Genomic DNA, 18251 nt, shown 5'->3' with positions numbered 1-18251 from the left:
ATATGACACAGATTCACAGAAAATATCCATCACATTTGGCCTAGGCACTAGCGTTATTTTACATATAAAAAGGAAAATAAATGAGGATAGCGCCCCTCTTACGATTATCCAAGATAGCCAAACATTATTGCAGAGTGTAGATTAGAAAGGATGACTTACCCGGTGTGGGTGGAGGATGCTTCCCATGAGGGGAGGACCCATCCACTCTACACCTCCAAGGCCAAGTCTGCACGTAGTAACAGAGGACAATTTGTCCACAGGATCCACAGGAAACGAAAAGATGTGTATTCCTTCTATACCCCCCGTGGGTACAGGGAGGAGCTCGCCCAAAAATTTGTTGTATCCCCCGAAAAAACAAGGGGATGCAACTCCTCAAAAGGAACACAGATATAAGATATGCAAAAACTATTTTAGGCGCTCTGAAGGACTATACACATTTAAATATAAATGCAGGAGATTCCTGCTAGATTTATTACAAAATAAACTAAAATAATGGCAAAATAGCAAGATGCCCAAAGACAGATTGTGCAAAATATGCAAATATGCAACGCGTTTCGTCGCTCCTATGGCGACTTTCTCAAGCATAAACATCCATGGTTACAAACAGCTATTTATATGTACAGACAAACACTTACATTAGAACACTAACCAATCCTGTTTCTTTCCTCTATTCCCTCCAGTGTGTCCTAATGGAAATGCACGCTGGGGCTTGCCGCCCCGTGCAGTCCATGGGACTTCCGGGTGGCCGCAACCCGGAAGTCCCATGGACTGCACGGGGCGGCAAGCCCCAGCGTGCATTTCCATTAGGACACACTGGAGGGAATAGAGGAAAGAAACAGGATTGGTTAGTGTTCTAATGTAAGTGTTTGTCTGTACATATAAATAGCTGTTTGTAACCATGGATGTTTATGCTTGAGAAAGTCGCCATAGGAGCGACGAAACGCGTTGCATATTTGCATATTTTGCACAATCTGTCTTTGGGCATCTTGCTATTTTGCCATTATTTTAGTTTATTTTGTAATAAATCTAGCAGGAATCTCCTGCATTTATATTTAAATGTGTATAGTCCTTCAGAGCGCCTAAAATAGTTTTTGCATATCTTATATCTGTGTTATTTTACATATGTTAATGTACCTTAAAATGTACCTGAATTTTCAAAAAATGTTTAAAAGCAGCCCAGATCCTCATTGGCCGCTGCTTTGCTGCTGTTTGCACTCAATTTAAGCTCCAATAATTCAGTTTTCCATGTAGAGTTACCTGTTTTTCTGCTGCCCTGCTGTGTGCAATCCACTTACAGGTGGGGAATATGTCCTAAGCTACCATCCTGTACTGCATGAGACTTCCTCTCACACACTTCCTATGCTGCCATGCATAGCCCTGTTCCAATGTGAGTCAAGGCAGCATCTGAATGCCTGCCCCTCTGTTGCATGTAATATAAGATGTGTTGGGCATTTAGCAAACTCTCAGCAAAAATGGTATGTGATCTCATAATATTATACACCCCTATTAATAGCTTACTATCTCAATGTCTGCTCTTCTATCTGTCCCCAGATCTGTGATGATCTGACAGCAAGCAGATCCCTGTTTGACTGTGCAGTAGCATGTGGATATCTCCACAATCGCTCTTACTAGAGAAACAGAATGCCTAACAACAGGCAGTGGATTGGAAAGATGCTGGAAGGGAGACCCCTAGTGGCAGGCACTTTAAACTTTTTTTTTCTCTGGTAAAACAAAAAAAATATTGCAAATACATTATAAGATTGATGATACACGCATGCTTTTAGATGAGTATGAGTTGTATGGAACTTTACTGTCCTTTTAAAAAACAACCCAAGGATTTTTTAAGGAAAATTTCCAACTATAGTGATTCCCTGCAAGTTACTAAAATATTTTATAATCTTATAGTTGAAGCCACATAGCTAGTCACTATTTGTTCTCATGCCCTTCAAAAAATAATGCATGCAGATGAAGGTTATACAGGGTGTTTGGAAAATATTTATGCTATCAACATCTTTGTTCGCATTATGCAGACAGATATCTGCTTTGTTTGAAAAATAGTTCTGTTCTCCATTGATAAATGATCTAATTAGTTTTTGTTGAGTTTTGATGTCAGAGTATGGCTACCACACTTCTGCAGCAATGAGTTATGTGGTTTTCTATTTGATCAGAGCATTAAACTACTTTTAAGCCGGTGTAAGAGAATATTGTATGTAAGTATTGTACGTCATTTCATTTGATGCTATTTGCAAAAATGCAATAGCAAGCGGCTACACTTTTGTACACCGTGTTATTTAGTACTACTTTTCACAACACTGAAACAGCAGCGCATGCCAGTCAGTGCACTTTTCACAGCTGACCCCTTGTTACCTATCCTCATAAGTTGTTCTATGAAAGATTCTTTCCATTCTTCATTGTCAGATAAGCAGACTTGGCAGAGCACTGGAACATGTTTTCCATGTAATACTAAACCACTCTTACCTGAAGTAATAAATAGCCATAGCTCATCAAGCCCCATGTCATAGTGGGGATGGTACTTGAGATAAGTATTGAGTTGCACTAGGAGAGGGCTGTCATATATTGATGACATTGAGTGTACAGAGGCTTACATTGAATTCTACTGTCAAATGCCTCTACACTTGCTTAATTGTATTTATGTGCTTGTATAGGAAAAAAAATACACTTCAAAGCAATGTGTTAAGTCGTTGGCTTTGTCCACACTGTTTATGGCCGCCTGCAGACGAGCGGGTCGGATCCGGCGGCGGGAATTCTCGCCGCGGGACCCGACCCGAGAGCCTGCAGTGACGAGCGCGTACTCTCCCGCGCCTGGCGGCCCCGACACTTTCATGTGCCGGCTGCCGCGCAGCCGGCGCATGCGCAGACCGTAGCCGGTGGCCGGGTGAGTGCGAGCCCCGCACAAAAATAGGACATGCCGCGGTTTGTTTGCCGCGCGGCCAAACCGCGGCCGTCTGCATAGGAGTGCGTATTGTAATGCACTCCCATGCAGACTTTCAGCGGCGGAAATCCCGCGGGAAATACCGCCGCGGGATTTTCGCCCGTGTGCAGGCGGCCTATATTGTTCTGTTCTATTGTTTTTAGCGACAAAGAGAAACATTTCCACTGATTGCAGTTGGATTTTCTCATGGATAGCCTAGAGTTCTTGTACACAGAGCAATTAATCGTTGAAAGAGCAAACGATGACTGAGTCGTTTGCTTTCAAATGCTGTCTGTTTACATTTTTTTGCCATTTTTTTTTCATCATAGTTTGTTCAGTTCATTGGTCTCAGTGCTGGGTAAAGCAGTGTACTGGGGCCCCTACAACAACTACTCACAGAAATAAAGTGGACGAAAGAATTAGTAACCGGTGCCCTAGACCACAGAACTGGAAGTCTAAAAGCCCTTTTACATGCAAAGATTGTCGCACAAAATTCGTTCAAATGGGGAAAATGAGTGATAATCGCTACACGTAAACGTGGGCATCATGCCCTTTTTGTTTGAACAATGGATTTTGGCTCCGCATAAAATCCATGGTTCAGCCACTGCATGTGAATGGATTTCAATCATCTTTCAAAAGACTGCAGGTCTTTTACATGCAAATAAAGATGATTATAGTGGACATTAAAGCCATTAACTCTTTATGCAAATACATTGCTAAATCTTTCAATCTTTTTGAAAGATTATCTTTGCGTGTCAAAGGACCTTAAGGCCTCATGTCCACTGGACAATTATAATTAAAAAATCTGTGCGGGTGTCCCGTACGCGTTTTCCGCAGCCATAGGGAATCATTGGACACCCACAGGTAAGTAAATACCTGCGGATGTCCTTTTTCCCTGCCACACGGACTGCACGTGCAGTAAATCACCTGCAGCATGCTCCATTTTCCGCTGGTCTCCAGCGCGGATGGCTCCCGCAGGCTTCCATAGAAGCTTATGGATATGTATACCCGCCCTCCGGGTGGCTGGCCAGATGCAGGACTGAACCCTCCGGGCCCACACAACCCGTCATTGGTCATGTTTACAGTGAACAATTATTGTTAATTTCTGCGCGACTCAACTACTATTTAAATGCTAAACATTCCATGTACAAGGTCCTTTGTCTGCCATCTTGTCTGTTTTTTGTTCTCATCTTGGATTTTCATGACCTTGTGTTTCCAACTGCTATCTGAAACAGCTAAGCACTTCAGCTCAGTGCTGTTTCCTTATTGAAGTTAATGAGTGTTGTGGCAACAGTATAGCACAGCGCGGAGAGTTACGGAAGTAGCGTAGCAGATTCTGTTATGGTGTTTTCATAGCTCCCATTCACTTCAAGGAGAGCTACAGAAACAGAGAAGTACTTGATTTCTTAGTTAGTGGCTGGGTGGCCAGTAACTATAGCAGCTGTTTCCCATCTTGACTATGTAAAGCTGACATGGAAACACGCCTATAAGGCTACTTTTACACGTTTGAGAAACTCACGCAAGACGCATTGCGAGATGCACAAATCTCACACATACATGAACCCAATTCTTTTGAATGGAGTCATACACACAAGCGATGCGGTATGTGATAAAATAGTGGCATGCTCTATCTTTTCACATTCTTCAGAACGTATCGCCCACTGATTTCAAAGGGACCTTTAATGCATCGCAATGCTCTCGCATGTCATGCAAGGTTTCTCATTGAAATCAATCGGAAACTCTTCCAATCCTGTATCGTGCGTGCGTGAGGGGATCGGAATTCCACAGATAGAATGCGAGGTATTTTTGCCTGAACATCACCTCACCTACGTGGTTGAAGTGCAGGTTGCCGTGCCTGATATTGGGCTGAGTTTCTCAGCCCGATATTGTGCTTGCCTATGTGTAGGTAGCCTAAGGCCTTAGTCAGACGGGCGTTTTTTGCCGCGATTTGCGCATGCGTCCGGCGATTTTATAAAACCATTGCTTTGCAATGGTATCGGACACATGAGCGCTTTTTATGCGCTCGTCCGATAAATTATAGAACAGAAATCGCAGATCGCACCTATCTGCGATCTGCGATTCCTGTTCTCTTCTCTATATGCGCTCAATGTGGCCGGCGGCAGCAGCGCCGACCCCATTGAGAACATATAGAAGACAAATCCTTCTTCTCTGCCACAGCTGTAGCAGCTGTGGCAGAGAAGAACGATGTTTGCCCATTGAATTCAATGGAGCCGGCAATACAGCCGACTCCATTGAAAGCAATGGGCTGCCGGCGTGCGCAGGATGAATTGTCGGGAAGGGCTTAAATATATAAGCCCTTCCCTGCAATTCATCTAGAAATGTGTTAAAATAAAAAATATATATATACTCACCTGCTCCCGGCAGCCGGAGTTCCGTGCGGCCGTCCTGCAGTGGGTGTGAAGGGGGTGTGAGTCAGACCTGCCCCCTGATTGGCTCAGCGCTGAGCCAATCAGGGGGCAGGTCTGACTCACACCCCCTTCACACCCACTGCAGGCCGGCCGCGCGGAACTCCGGCTGCCGGGAGCAGGTAAGTATATATATATTTTTTATTTTAACACTTTTCTGGATGAATTGCAGGGAAGGGCTTATATATTTAAGCCCTTCCCGACAATTCATCCCACACTCGCCCGCAGCGCATTGCTTTCAATGGAGCGGGCTGTATTGCCGGCTCCATTGAATGCAATGCGCTGGACAGCTCCGGCCCGTTTCTAATGAAACGCGGCTAGGGGCAGATTTTCGGGCACCGGTCACGTGATTTGCGGATGCGCATCCGTCATGCGATCCGCAAATCGCGCGAAAAAACTCCCGTCTGACTAAGGCCTAAGTCAGTGAGATCAGTTAGGACTTATTCTGCTCTGTTGAAAACAAATTCATTATGAATCTAACCAATACAGAATTCTTCACCAATGTCAACAGAGTCTCACATTTCCCTCACAAAACAGCACTATAAAAACTGTTTAATGATTTCTCAGGATTCATTACTAGAGTATAATTGCAGTAGTATTAATGTTATGTGTTACAACATGCAAAGGTACTTTGCTTGATAATGTCCCATGTGTTAATTATTTGCCTCATTTAGCAGCATACATAAAATGTATCTATTGTTTAGCAATATTTTTCTTTTTCTCTTTAATTCTTGAAGCACTCCTCTTCACGTCTGGGTTACCAAAGCAACGTTCAGGGAACTTCTCAGCCACAGAATACACTGGGTTATTCCACAACATCTCAACAGAGTTCACAATACCACCAGCCTCACAGGTACTAGGGAGGCGTGCTGTAAGAAGACAACCCACAGCAGACGCACCAGTGGTGAGAACAGTAATATTTTCATCTAAGATGCTTTTTTGTGGGCTCTTCAGAACTACAACAGTGCCCCATTGTATGGAAACTTCAGCAAAATCTTGGAGAACATGCATCATTCATGATCTCCTCAGACCTTCTTGCGTTAGTCGTTGCAGTCACACCCGTGAGAAAATGTGACCTGACGCCAGCACTTATCTTGTTTTTTTTTTTCCTTCTTAAGGAAATATTCGTTGTGCAGCTTTTCCATGCCGTTTTCCATGCCGTAGCTGTGTGAAAGTGAATTATCAGGCAGCCGAATGGAACTCTTATGTCGTGTAAAGAAAACAGCAAGCTTTCTAGCTGTGTATAGTTTTGTATATGTAAAGTCAAAACAAAATACAAATGCACCTTTTAACCAATGTGTTCTGTTTACAGAACATTGCAGTTTTGCATATGGATGTCAAGAACAGGAACTTTTACTGTTCCAAATTTCCTATCTTGCTTTTTTTTTAATAGAATAGAAAAAATATCAATGAGCCTGCATCAGGAAAGATGATATAAATGCAAGATCCAACTCAGGAGTGGCTGGAGTGAATTAAACTGTAGTACAATTTATCTGTACAAGTCAAGTCAACCTTTAACCTATTCATACAAAATGTAAACCTGAAACTCGGTGTTGCCAGCTCTTTATTCACTCTTGCAATATTTCAACATTTGATTACCAGATCTCTTTCCAGTGCATCATCCAAAGAGTTAAACTGCTTTGCAAGATGTAAGGAAATTCTGTAGTTCCTTTTTGTTTTTAGACATATTCTAATGTGTTTTTTTTTTATTTGCATTGCATTATGTGATTCACAGAGTTCAAGACTGCATACCCCAAAAGCTGCTGGTGTTTTCATGTACCCATTGAGGCTCTTAAAGTGTACAAATGATCTATATATTAGGATAACCAATGTATGGTAAATGTATTCCTCTAAAACAATCATCTTTAAATATTTTTTGCACTTTTCTATGACCCCATAATGTAGTGCCTATCACACTGATTGTACTGATATGTCTGCTGTGTGGATCTGTGCAGTCGTTTTTGAGAAACATTCCTTTTATTATTAGCCTCACTTGCATAGTAGACTACATGAAATAGTCCTGGATATTCATAAACTGCAGGCTAGCTCCACCCACCCCGCCCTCTAGCCAATGATTGACTGCTCTCTGGCAACTTTCTGTCTATGTACAGTAATAAGCATTTGGCGGCTGGAGACCAGGGTGGGTATAGCTAGGCTTCAGCTCATGATTAGTTCTGTGTATAGCTGCTACTAATAAACTGCAAGTTTCTCCAAAAATACTGCACAGATCTACACAGTAGACATATCACTGTCAGTGTGACAGACAATACCTTGTGCTGCCACCAGTAAGGGCTGCAAAAACATGGTGACAGATTCCCTTTAAAGACGGGAGACTCTCTCCAAGTTTATTAATGTTTACTAAACAGTATTAAGTTCATTGACTGTTGATGACTCGCTAAAGAAGTATCCAGTCACCAAAAGGGGGGTTTCACACACAGCCTTTTTGAAAGAAATCTGCAGTTTTTGTTTATAGTTTTTCGAGCCAAAAACAGAAATGCATTCAAAAGATATGGAGAATACACTCATTGTAAAAATAAAATCCCTCACCTAGAAGACAAGACCGTTCATCTAATCACACCACAACTCTAATCATTGGCATATCTGCCTGAGATGGAACTGCAGGACGAGTTTTGCAGCAAAATGACAACTTCTTCTAGGTGCTGATTTTTTTTTAACAATGAGTGTATAAATGGAGAACATCTCTTTCCCGCGGAGTCCACTTCTGTCTTTGGCTCCAAAAACTGCATTATAAATGGAAGCAAAAACTAAGGCTTTTTACCAATAACACTCTGTTTGTGATTACTCTGGAAAATTCCTTAGTTTTATTAATTATAGTTTAAAGAGCCACTCCAGCGCAAACACATTTTTCCTTCCATGCACTCCTTTCCTGATTGCCTGTTACACTCTGGAATCTGATATGTATATTGCAGTTACTTCCATGCAGTGCAGCCCCCTAACTCATGCTTTTCAGATGTTATTTTGATTTGTAGATTTGTCCCTGCTTTCTCTTTCACTATTCTGTGCAACATGAGGCATTAGCATATCATCACATGGTCAACTTGAGCCTAAACCATCTCTTCCTTCTGGGAGGACACTGTAACTATCATTATCTTTTAATTTTCCTCTAAATAAGCTATCGACTTAAATAATTAGGACACTGAGCTGTGATCTCCTTCATTATAACTGTGTGACACTAGGCTCTAATCATTAGCAGGAAATGTGATAGGAGTTTTCGTCTCCCTGTCTTAACAGCTTGTGCAGTAGGGTCCAACACATAGGAATTATGCTGACTGAAAAAACCAACTAATTTGAGAACACCTAAGACAAAGGAAATCTCAGCTAGTCAGAATCTATTTCCTCAGGTTGTCAGCTAGAGAGATCGCATGACAACCAGAGGAAATAGACTTAAGGAGTTTCAGATAAAAGAATAACTAAACAAGGTAATACTAGCCGGCTTTATATACAGGGGGTAGAGACGAGGGCTAGTTACATAATGAATGAAAAAAATTAATTATTCGTAATGATTGCATAATGAACAGTTATGTAACTTTCTTATTCCTTGTGTTTCAGTCATAGTTGCAAAGATCTTCACTTGCTGAAAAAAATTGCTTTTTAATTTATATATTTTTTTAATATTCAGAAGTATTTGTCCTACATTCTTCCAGTTGCTGTTTGATTTCTTGCAGCTTAGGGCACCTTTACACAGGATGACTGTCAGGTGCTTCAAACAGAAGCGATAGTTGTTCAGAGCATGGAGGTGCAGAGGCCAGAGATATCTTTCAGCCACCCTGATCCATTCACTGCAAACAGGCAGTCATTCATAGATGGGCCAATAGTTGCTTAGATTTTAGGTGAGCTAAAAACCAAGTGACTCCAAAAAGTGAGTGATTTCTTGCTCAGTGCCCTGTCAGTGCCTGTGTGTACATGGGGCAGCTATCACCTGAATTAGGTGTTACCAGCAATTATTTGGGCCATTAATCGCCCCATGTAAAGGTACCTTAATGCTCTGTTTACAATTGTAATCCTGGAAAGAATGGTACACTGAGCTATCCTGGCCATCAAAAAGCTGTGAAAATCCTATAACAATAGACATGACAAAAGCATGAACATATTCTAGGAAGTAGCAGCCTAGATTCTAAGACAGGAGAGAGAGTTGAGCTAATTTTTGTATTCATTGTAACACAATCACAAAGTATTATAAAATGTTATAGAATATTTAATTAGATAATAATCAAAATTAACTTGCGTAAAGCTGGAAAAGCCCTTGACATTTGTTTTTCTCAGTTGACCTGCTTAGCAAAAGCCAATGGACATGTCCAAGTAAGAGGTTTCCGTGTAAAATTCAAAGCAGAGCACATTTTTAAATGTGTCAACTGACTCACCCAGTCAATCCCTTAAAAACATATTTACTACCTATCAGGGGCGTAGCTAAAGGCTCATGGGCCCGGGTGCAACAGTTTTATCTTGAGGCCCCCCAACTTCGCTTAACCGCTTAACGCAGAGCTGTAACGTGAAGTTCCTGGGCCCCAATGCAAAACCTCTAACGGGGATCACCAACTAAAATTCTTTATTTCTAGTACTTGACTCCCTATATAGAGAAGAGAGGCCTTATGGGCCCCCTAAGGCTCCTGGACCCGGGTGCAACCGCATCCCCTGCATCCTCTATAGTTACGCCAGTGCTACCTATATTCATTCACTGCACTGAACATAGTGCACCCATAGAAAGCCCAATAGTCAACTATGTTTGGTTCAGCAAAATGACAGGGGTTTTATGTTGCATATCACCAGCCGAGCTGTCATTTAGCCCCTGAAGTAGTTCTTATTGCCACTTCAGTGGCAACAATACAGTAATCTAAGGTAATAACAGAAAAGACCACCAACATGTTGCAGTCCCATAGAATATAATTATTTTTTTATGTATGATGGATCATTGAGAAACTATCATTTTATTGTTGATTTCTCTGCTTTAAAAAGTTTGAAAAGACTGCTCATTTACACATATAAATGGTATTTCCCATATTGCTTGAGAGGAGCTTCGTTGCTTGCATGGTGGAGATGGTGGGTAGTTTCTAAAATGTGTTTGTTTGTCCTTGCTGAAAATACATAATGGCTGCAGAACATCCTGACTGGATACAGAACATCCATGGTACAAATGATCACATTGTATCAAGGACCAGTAGAGCAACTGCATCGTTCATTGTTTACATAGGAAGTTCTCAGCTGGCTTCCTCAACAAGTCATTTAGTCAGTCCTGCACAATGCAATAGATTGAGATCTTGGTTCTTTGGACGCCACATATCTTCAGTTGGAATCTTTTACACGTTTTATGTTTCATATTTATTTGTCTCTGCACATTATTTTTAAATACCTAGATTTCTCTGGAAAACTATAAAAGTACATATTTCTTTATAAGCATTTTGTGATAATTCTATGTAAATATATTTAAAAAACTGTACCTTAACAACAGAATAGAGAAATGCATTGCTACTGCATGGCTGTAAAAGTTCAGTTTCTTCTGTGAGTAGTGTATTAATTCATCTTCATGCCACATGACCCTTTTAACCAGCAGGAATTTATCAATACATTTTTGAGTACAAGGTGTCCCCCAATTGTTCTAAACTTAAAAACTTAACATATTGATGACCGATCCTCAGGAAAGACTACCAATATTAGAACAGTGGGGGTCTCTCACTTGAACTCTGCCAATCAATTGTCTGAATTGGCTGCAGTGCTTGAGCGGTCACTTCATTGAATACTAAACACAGTGCTGTATATTTTTTGGCAGCTGTGTCTGGTATAGCAACACAATCCTATTCACTTGAATATGCTTCTAGGCCATGTGACCGATGAATGTGTGATCACAGACCTGAAAAGAAGTCATGGCGCTCAGCCTTGAGCCACAGCCTCTTCAATCAGCCGATCTGTGGGTGACCCGAATGGTCGACCCCCACTGTTTTATTATTGATAATCTATCTTGAATCCCAAGGATTCCCTTTTAACATTTGATTTTCATTATTTATATTTAAAAAAGCTATAAATACATTCTCATTGCTAAAAGAAAATGATCAGAAATGTAGTTTTTTTTTTGAATGCTATACTTTAATTTTATGTTTAAGTTTAGTTTTGCTATAGTTTGTACACTGTATTATTACAGTCTTATACATTTTTGGAAACTAAAGTATATACCGTATATACTTATGTATAAACCGAGTTTTTCAGCACTCAGCTGAAAAAGCCCCCCCTCAGCTTATATTCTAGTGAGGTAAAAAAAAACACAAATGAAAAAACCTGCAATACTCACCTCCCAGCTGGTGTCTGTGTCCCCAGCGCATTGGTCTCCCCGGTGGTACGGCATACTGCTTGAGAATTCTCCCCGCTGTCATTTCCCTGCTCGGCTTTCAATTCCCCCGCCATCAGCGCTGTGATAAGTGCTGTGATTGGAACGAGCGCCAGCCAATCAAAGCCAGCCCTCGATCATTCACAGCCATTCAGTGAATGACATCACTGAATGGCTGTCATTGATTTTACGAGGGCCGGCTGTGATTGGCTGGCACTTGATCCAATCCCAGCGCTTACTTACACAGCACTTATGGCGGGGGAATTTGAAGCCAAGCAGGGAGAATTCTCAAGCAGCTTGTCACACCACCGGTGCTGTTACCTTTTCCCAGTACTTATCATGAATGCCACTAACACTTATTTCCATAATCTACTGTAGAGTCAGATTGTTGGCTAAGAACTTACAATGACATATACGTATTTCCTTTTAATGAAGTGCTACCTCGCCATTTTAGGTTGCATAATATATATTTAAAAATTGTGTCTATTCATCAATATTGTCATTCATCAATGGCAAGAGTTCCTTATTCTTAAGAAATAAGTGGATTATATTACTATGAATGCTTCCATGGCATTTGGCATAATACTTTAAGACTTTTTTATTTTGAAAGAAGTTAGAAGTGGAACATGTTACCACAGGAGGTGGTGAGTTCCTTCAATAGAAGTGTTCAAACAAAGGCTGGACAAATATCTGTCTGGGATGATTTAGTGAATCCTGCACTGAGCAGGGGGTTGGACCTGATGACCTTGGAGGTCCCTTCCAACTCTACCATCCTATGATTCTTTGATGATTCTATGACAAAAAGGAGACCGTTGCCCCCACCCCCTCTTCCATTTTACTGTAGATTAAAAACACTGACATAATGTCAATAGATGTAATTGACTAAACAGGAATAAATGTCCAGCATGAAGTAAATTGTTAAAAACAGAAATTGATTAATCAAGGACCCAACTGTAGGGGCCTGAAATGCATAGGTGTCTTCCATGTGACATTCCTACATGCATTTTTTAGGTGTGCTAATACATTTCTGTTTTTAAAAATGTAGATCTGCTACTGTTTAATCCTTCTATATCTGGTGCATCCTTTCATTGGGGACTATTTGCATGGTGATTATTACCTGGATGTGGACTGATCTGTTCACACATTCTACTAGGTGCAATTCACTACATGTTTAGCAGAATTTATACTGACTATACCAAAACATTATAAAGGTGATCAATCGATCGCACTGTAATGTCTCTAGTGGGTCTAAATAAATAATGGATTAAATGTTAATATGATTTTTGGTGCAAAATTAAGGGACAGCATTTTCCACAATGCTGTTGTGGAATATTCTCTCCTGTGTTAAAGGTCCCTAAATGTTCTTGCCATCTGGCTTTGTTTTTCAAATCTTTATATAGTGTCCCACATAGTAATAATGCCAACCATAGTGCCCCACACAGTAATAGTATCCTGCTTTTTGTGCTCCCTGTAGACCCCACACAATAAGTGTCATTTTTAGTGCCCTTCTAGCAGTAAACTCAGTAACAATGCATTCTTTATTCCTTACAATCAGTAATAATGCCCTTGTTATGTCCCAACTCAGTAATAATACCCCTGAATACCTCCACTCGATAATAATGCCTCTCTTAGACTCGCACTCAATAATACTCCTCATGGCCCACACTCAGTGATAATGCCCCTCATGTACCCCATTTTGTAACATTGCCCCTCATAAGCTCCCATTTAGTACTAATGTCCCTCATAAGCTCCAATTTGGTAATAATGTCCCTCATAGGCCCCCATTTGGTTATAATGCTCCTTGTTGTCACGCCCCCATTGTAATAATGCTTTTTATATATGTATGAAAATAAAGTTATACTCACTTGTGCAGCTCCTCCCACTCTTTCCCAGTTGTTTTAATGGCCAGTTTGCCCTTGACGCGGATTTTATATTGCTCTGAATTGTTTACATGTTCTATGTGGAGACTAGTACAAGATCCATAAGCCAATGTATTTGCAAAAGTTCTTGAAAGCTTTTAAGCACTTTTGCAGTCATTTCCCTTTATTGCTCAAATGCATCGAAAATACAAATAAAATATCCTACGGTTTTGTGCATACAGCTCCTATTCAGAGCTTAGGAGGGGAATTACGTGTTTACACCAATATACTAGTGTATAAAGATGAACATTTTGGCAACCCCATATTTGGAGTCAGCTGTGATATTTGTTCTGTTTAAAAAAAACTGAAAGAAACAAACATAAATAAACAGAAATATTTCCTTTGTTAAAAAAAAAGCATTCAATTCAATATGGAATAAAACAGAAATGTTCAGTTCTGTTTTTAGCAAAAATGGTTAACTGAGCATAACATTATATGTAGAAATAAACTATACAGCTATACTTGAGTGGAAGAAAAATGCACAAAAAGGTAGGACATATTTAAAAAATGAGGGATTTTTTTTCTTTGAAATGGTGAGCAAAACATAGTTGTTGTTTTATATTTTTAAAATTTGGCATAATGTGCAACAAAAATAACACACTTAGTGATAATGGAAGATACCCCAATGTACCGAACACAGATGAACCTTAAAAAACTACCGTACTATAAATTTGAAAGTTTGTAAAAAATATATTTTTTTCTTTTGTTTTGAGATTGTTATAAATGCAACAAGTCTTCTGAAAATCACTGCTTTATCTCCTTCATTGATATATTTTCACTACATTTTATTGCCATTTTTACAACCTGAATATCCCATGTTGTTGTTCTCAGTTACCAGAGGATCTTTAGTGGTCTTTATTCTCTCCATACACTAATAAAGAATTGATCTTGTGGATTGAGCTGCAGGATGGCTCTTGCTTTGATGGGCACAGTTACATTGCACTGCAGTCAGAGCTCTTGAGATCAACAACACTCAAAGTCCGCCCCCACTAGGAAGCTTGAGTAAAAGATGTGATCTGCTGGTTTCATCTGGCTTTAAAAAGGCATTGAAAAGCATTTTTAGTTCAATTTCTCATGTTGGAAATGTAAAAACACATATATTATTAATGGCTAGTATGTCTGTGCATTCACTATTAACATAAAATATAGTCAATATGTCCGCATTAAATCATTGAAATACTTCTCAGGTATCTTATCATGTTTTTATATATTTCCAGCAAATATGTATCGGCTTAGATCTGCATGAAGCATGCATTGTGCTAACTGTATGATATAATGTACCCTGATGTTATTACTTTTCCACGTTACATGTGGATTTGGTACTACAAATGTATGCAAGACATAGTATAGATGTCCATTGCTGTGGGAATCCTAAGAACCGAACCCCATTGTCAACCAGTTTCAGTGGATTGCTGGTAAGTACTATAAATTCTGTAAATATTTGACTTGGTTAAATAGACTTGCCATAGGAGAAATCTATATAACTGACCAAATCTTGACATTTATTGAGGAAGTTTTGTAGTGAAGCATTGTATTATAGTGTACATATACTGTTCATGTAGGTGTAATCACTGCATCTCCTACAATATATGTAAAAGATATGTGTAAAAAAAAAGAGCAGCCGCTGCGTGTTGTCAAGTCTAAGGTTGACCTAAGCATTTAAGTAAGGATTCTAAAACTGAAACCCATTATGAACATTCCTGTTCCACCATCTTCTGAAATATTATTATTACTACTTTCATATTACAAAATAATATTGCTAATGTCATTATTCTTGTTTTTCCACATTTACGTCAATTTTATCCAAATGCCACAGAATATTGCCTGACCCTCCTGCCACTACATGCATACTTAAAATAATTAAACCATGACAGACTGTTGTCATGGGTCTGTTGATATGTTTCCCTACTTATCTATCATTTAAGTTGGCCTATGGGGAAACGAAAGCTATGGCGCCCCCAAATGCTTCCCCTTTGTTTTGTTTTACAGTTCGAGTAAACATAATTAAGACAATCCCATACTATATTGGCACCTTCTGTATTATCCTTTACTGTCTTTCTGCAAAGTTATGAAGTTCTTAAGATTCTGGTATGAAATGCCAGGAGTTCTGTTTGTATTGCTGACTAGGCCAAAATAAGTAACATATCATATTATGAAAAGAAACAAAAAAGCCAAAAATATCTGTCCCTAGAAATCAACCTCCAGATAAATATTTATTCGTACATCTCCAGCTAAGTCATTTCGGGAAGTGTTTTGTGTTCTTGCTGTTAAGACAATAAGCTTCATGTTTCAATATTCTCCCCTAATGTGGTTGTCCAGAACATTCCTGGTATGAAATCTGACATACTTGTGTACCAATTTGATTTGGACAGGGTGAGAGCACATTTTTATGGCTATTGCCACTGCGCTGCTTGGATGAAGTCAAATCAAATATAGAGTAAAATGCGGTATGAAACTCTTGCTACCTTTTGTACTGATAGTCAACACATTTCAAGTTGAAAGCGCGATGGGTGAATTAACATGGAATAATGTATCAAATTAGTTAGTATTTTGATAATTATTTGCAGGTTTTGTAGATTTATATTCTATGAACACATTCATTTGGCATTATTTCATAGCACATTGTGTGAGCCGAGCTGTGCTATAAGTTATTTTTCTCTAGTTGTATCCAGTTGGTTGATGGGGGTTGCAGTTGTTTGCCTTTGTACACATGGTTTATCCTCAGTAACAGAGGGTTATGACACTTCAAGATGCTTGATGTCTAATAGTTGCAACATGCATTTGTACAGTTAGCCCACATGGACTATTGTTCATAGTAGGGACACATATGAAGCACTATACATAAATCTGTTCAGCTTTCTCAGCTGTCATTGTATATACAGCCATATGTAATTTAATATGAATGCTAGATTTTACAATATAAAGAAGTAAGTTAATGCACTGTTATCTCCTAAATATTTAGTAATAAATTAATACTATTTAATTTTTTTTATAATAAATTGTCTTGTTTAGACACTAAAAGGTATTAAATGTCATTTTTAAAGGCGGTTTAAAATAACTTTTGTAGGTCATGCAGTAAATTCATAATTAATTCTATATAGTTTGTCTTTGAATCATTTCTTCAGTAGTTTGGTTTAGTTGCACATGGATCAGATTTAGAGTGTAGGTCGTAAGGCAGAGTCTTTGTTACCGCCACTGGTGTTCCTAGAAGAAATTCGAAGGTATATTAGAAGTTTCGAGTAATTGGATATAAAAACTTGTTTACAGACAACCATCATTTTCTGGACAAAGAACTACATACAGTGTCGTCTAACCCATCCAGTTATATTTCTTGGATGACATGTTGTTGGGTTGGGAATGTCCTATTTTACCAATTTGGCCTATTATTAACCTTGGCCACGTAACAATCTTTAGGAACACAGGAATGTGCCTTACCTATAAACCTTATCTATAAATCTGTGATTTTTCTGCTCATAATTTGTATTCTTTTTTGTTGAGTTCTAAACATGTCAGTTACCTATAAGCCATGTAGAAATAGTACACTGCAAATGTTTTTATTTGAGCTGTAGTATACCATGTATCAGTCAGCCATGTAGATCACAATGTCTAATTTGCTTATCTAATGTATGCATTTCCACTGTTTTTCTGAAACTTGTTCAATACCAATGGGGGTAGGCAGCTTTGTAATATATTTGTCCGGAAACTCCACAAGCTATCCAAGGATAGACAGACATGCTTTATGTATGTTCTTCATTTAATCAAAGTAAATATACCTCCAGGCACTGTAGATATCTCCATACTAGTTTTACAAAATGATGGATTCACAGATTGTTTTATACCTTTACAAACATCTGCGATATGCCTCTTTTTCTTAATTTACAAAGGTAAACATTTTATCTAACCTCTGCTGTCTAGATGACTGTTATTGATATAAATATCTTGCATTTATTTTGTATTTTTGTTTGAAATAAATTGTATTTGATTTTGAGTCACACTGTTTTGTCTAATATACCATTGTCCAATAACTTGTCTAGCGGGCGACCTACAGTATATTTTTCTTAATTTTAATGTTTCTCATAGCTATTCCTCTATGTTCCACGCAAAAGAATTCAAAATATTCACAATCTATATCCCCTATTTTCTCTCATTTTCACTTTAATATGTAGGTACCCTGCTCATGGCTTTATCTCTACAGTATTTGACCAATGCAGCGAACCATAATATGACCATGAACATGAAGCATAAGACAAATCGCACCCCTTTTTCTATTTCTTATCTGAATGATAGGTACACCCATAAAAAGTTGTTAACCCAGTCATGTAAAGAATCTAGCAATGGTCAGCCAATGTCAGCTACGCAGTTGCATTCATCATTTTCTGGTGTATAGAGGGGGTCACTATTATTTTGTGGGGCATAAAGGGGGTCACTATTACTATGATACAAAAGGAGCCAATATTTTATTATATTTAGACTCAAGGATAAGTTTAAGTTCTCTTCGGCAGGATATTAATTCCTCAGCAGAAGATTTACCTAAGGTTTGTTTTGAGGAGCGTTCGAGCCTAAAAATTTGAGCTAGTTTCTCATCAATTTCTCTTCGTTGTTTTTTCTTAGCTCTAGCTCCGACTGCAATCAAGAGC

General features: G+C 39.1%; 1 protein-coding gene across 2 annotated transcripts in view; it reads left to right on the top strand.

Annotated features, from left to right (window-relative positions):
- CDK19 (cyclin dependent kinase 19) overlaps window positions 1-7269 on the top strand; it is a 177921-nt gene extending 170652 nt beyond the window's left edge. Inside the window, exons 13-14 of one of the 2 annotated variants that reach the window (XM_066607002.1) lie at window positions 6096-6262; window positions 6477-6493. In XM_066607002.1, coding sequence (XP_066463099.1) covers window positions 6096-6218 — 123 coding nt within the window. In that variant the 3' untranslated portion in view covers window positions 6219-6262; window positions 6477-6493. Of the gene's footprint in view, window positions 1-6095 lie in introns of both variants that reach the window. The other variant, XM_066606997.1, reaches the window with a different exon arrangement.
- Window positions 7270-18251: the final 10982 nt, after the last annotated feature.

The sequence above is a fragment of the Eleutherodactylus coqui genome, chromosome 1 (genome assembly GCF_035609145.1).
Source record: "Eleutherodactylus coqui strain aEleCoq1 chromosome 1, aEleCoq1.hap1, whole genome shotgun sequence".
Taxonomy (NCBI): Eukaryota; Metazoa; Chordata; class Amphibia; order Anura; family Eleutherodactylidae; genus Eleutherodactylus; species Eleutherodactylus coqui.
This window is presented reverse-complemented; position numbering and strand designations above follow the sequence as displayed.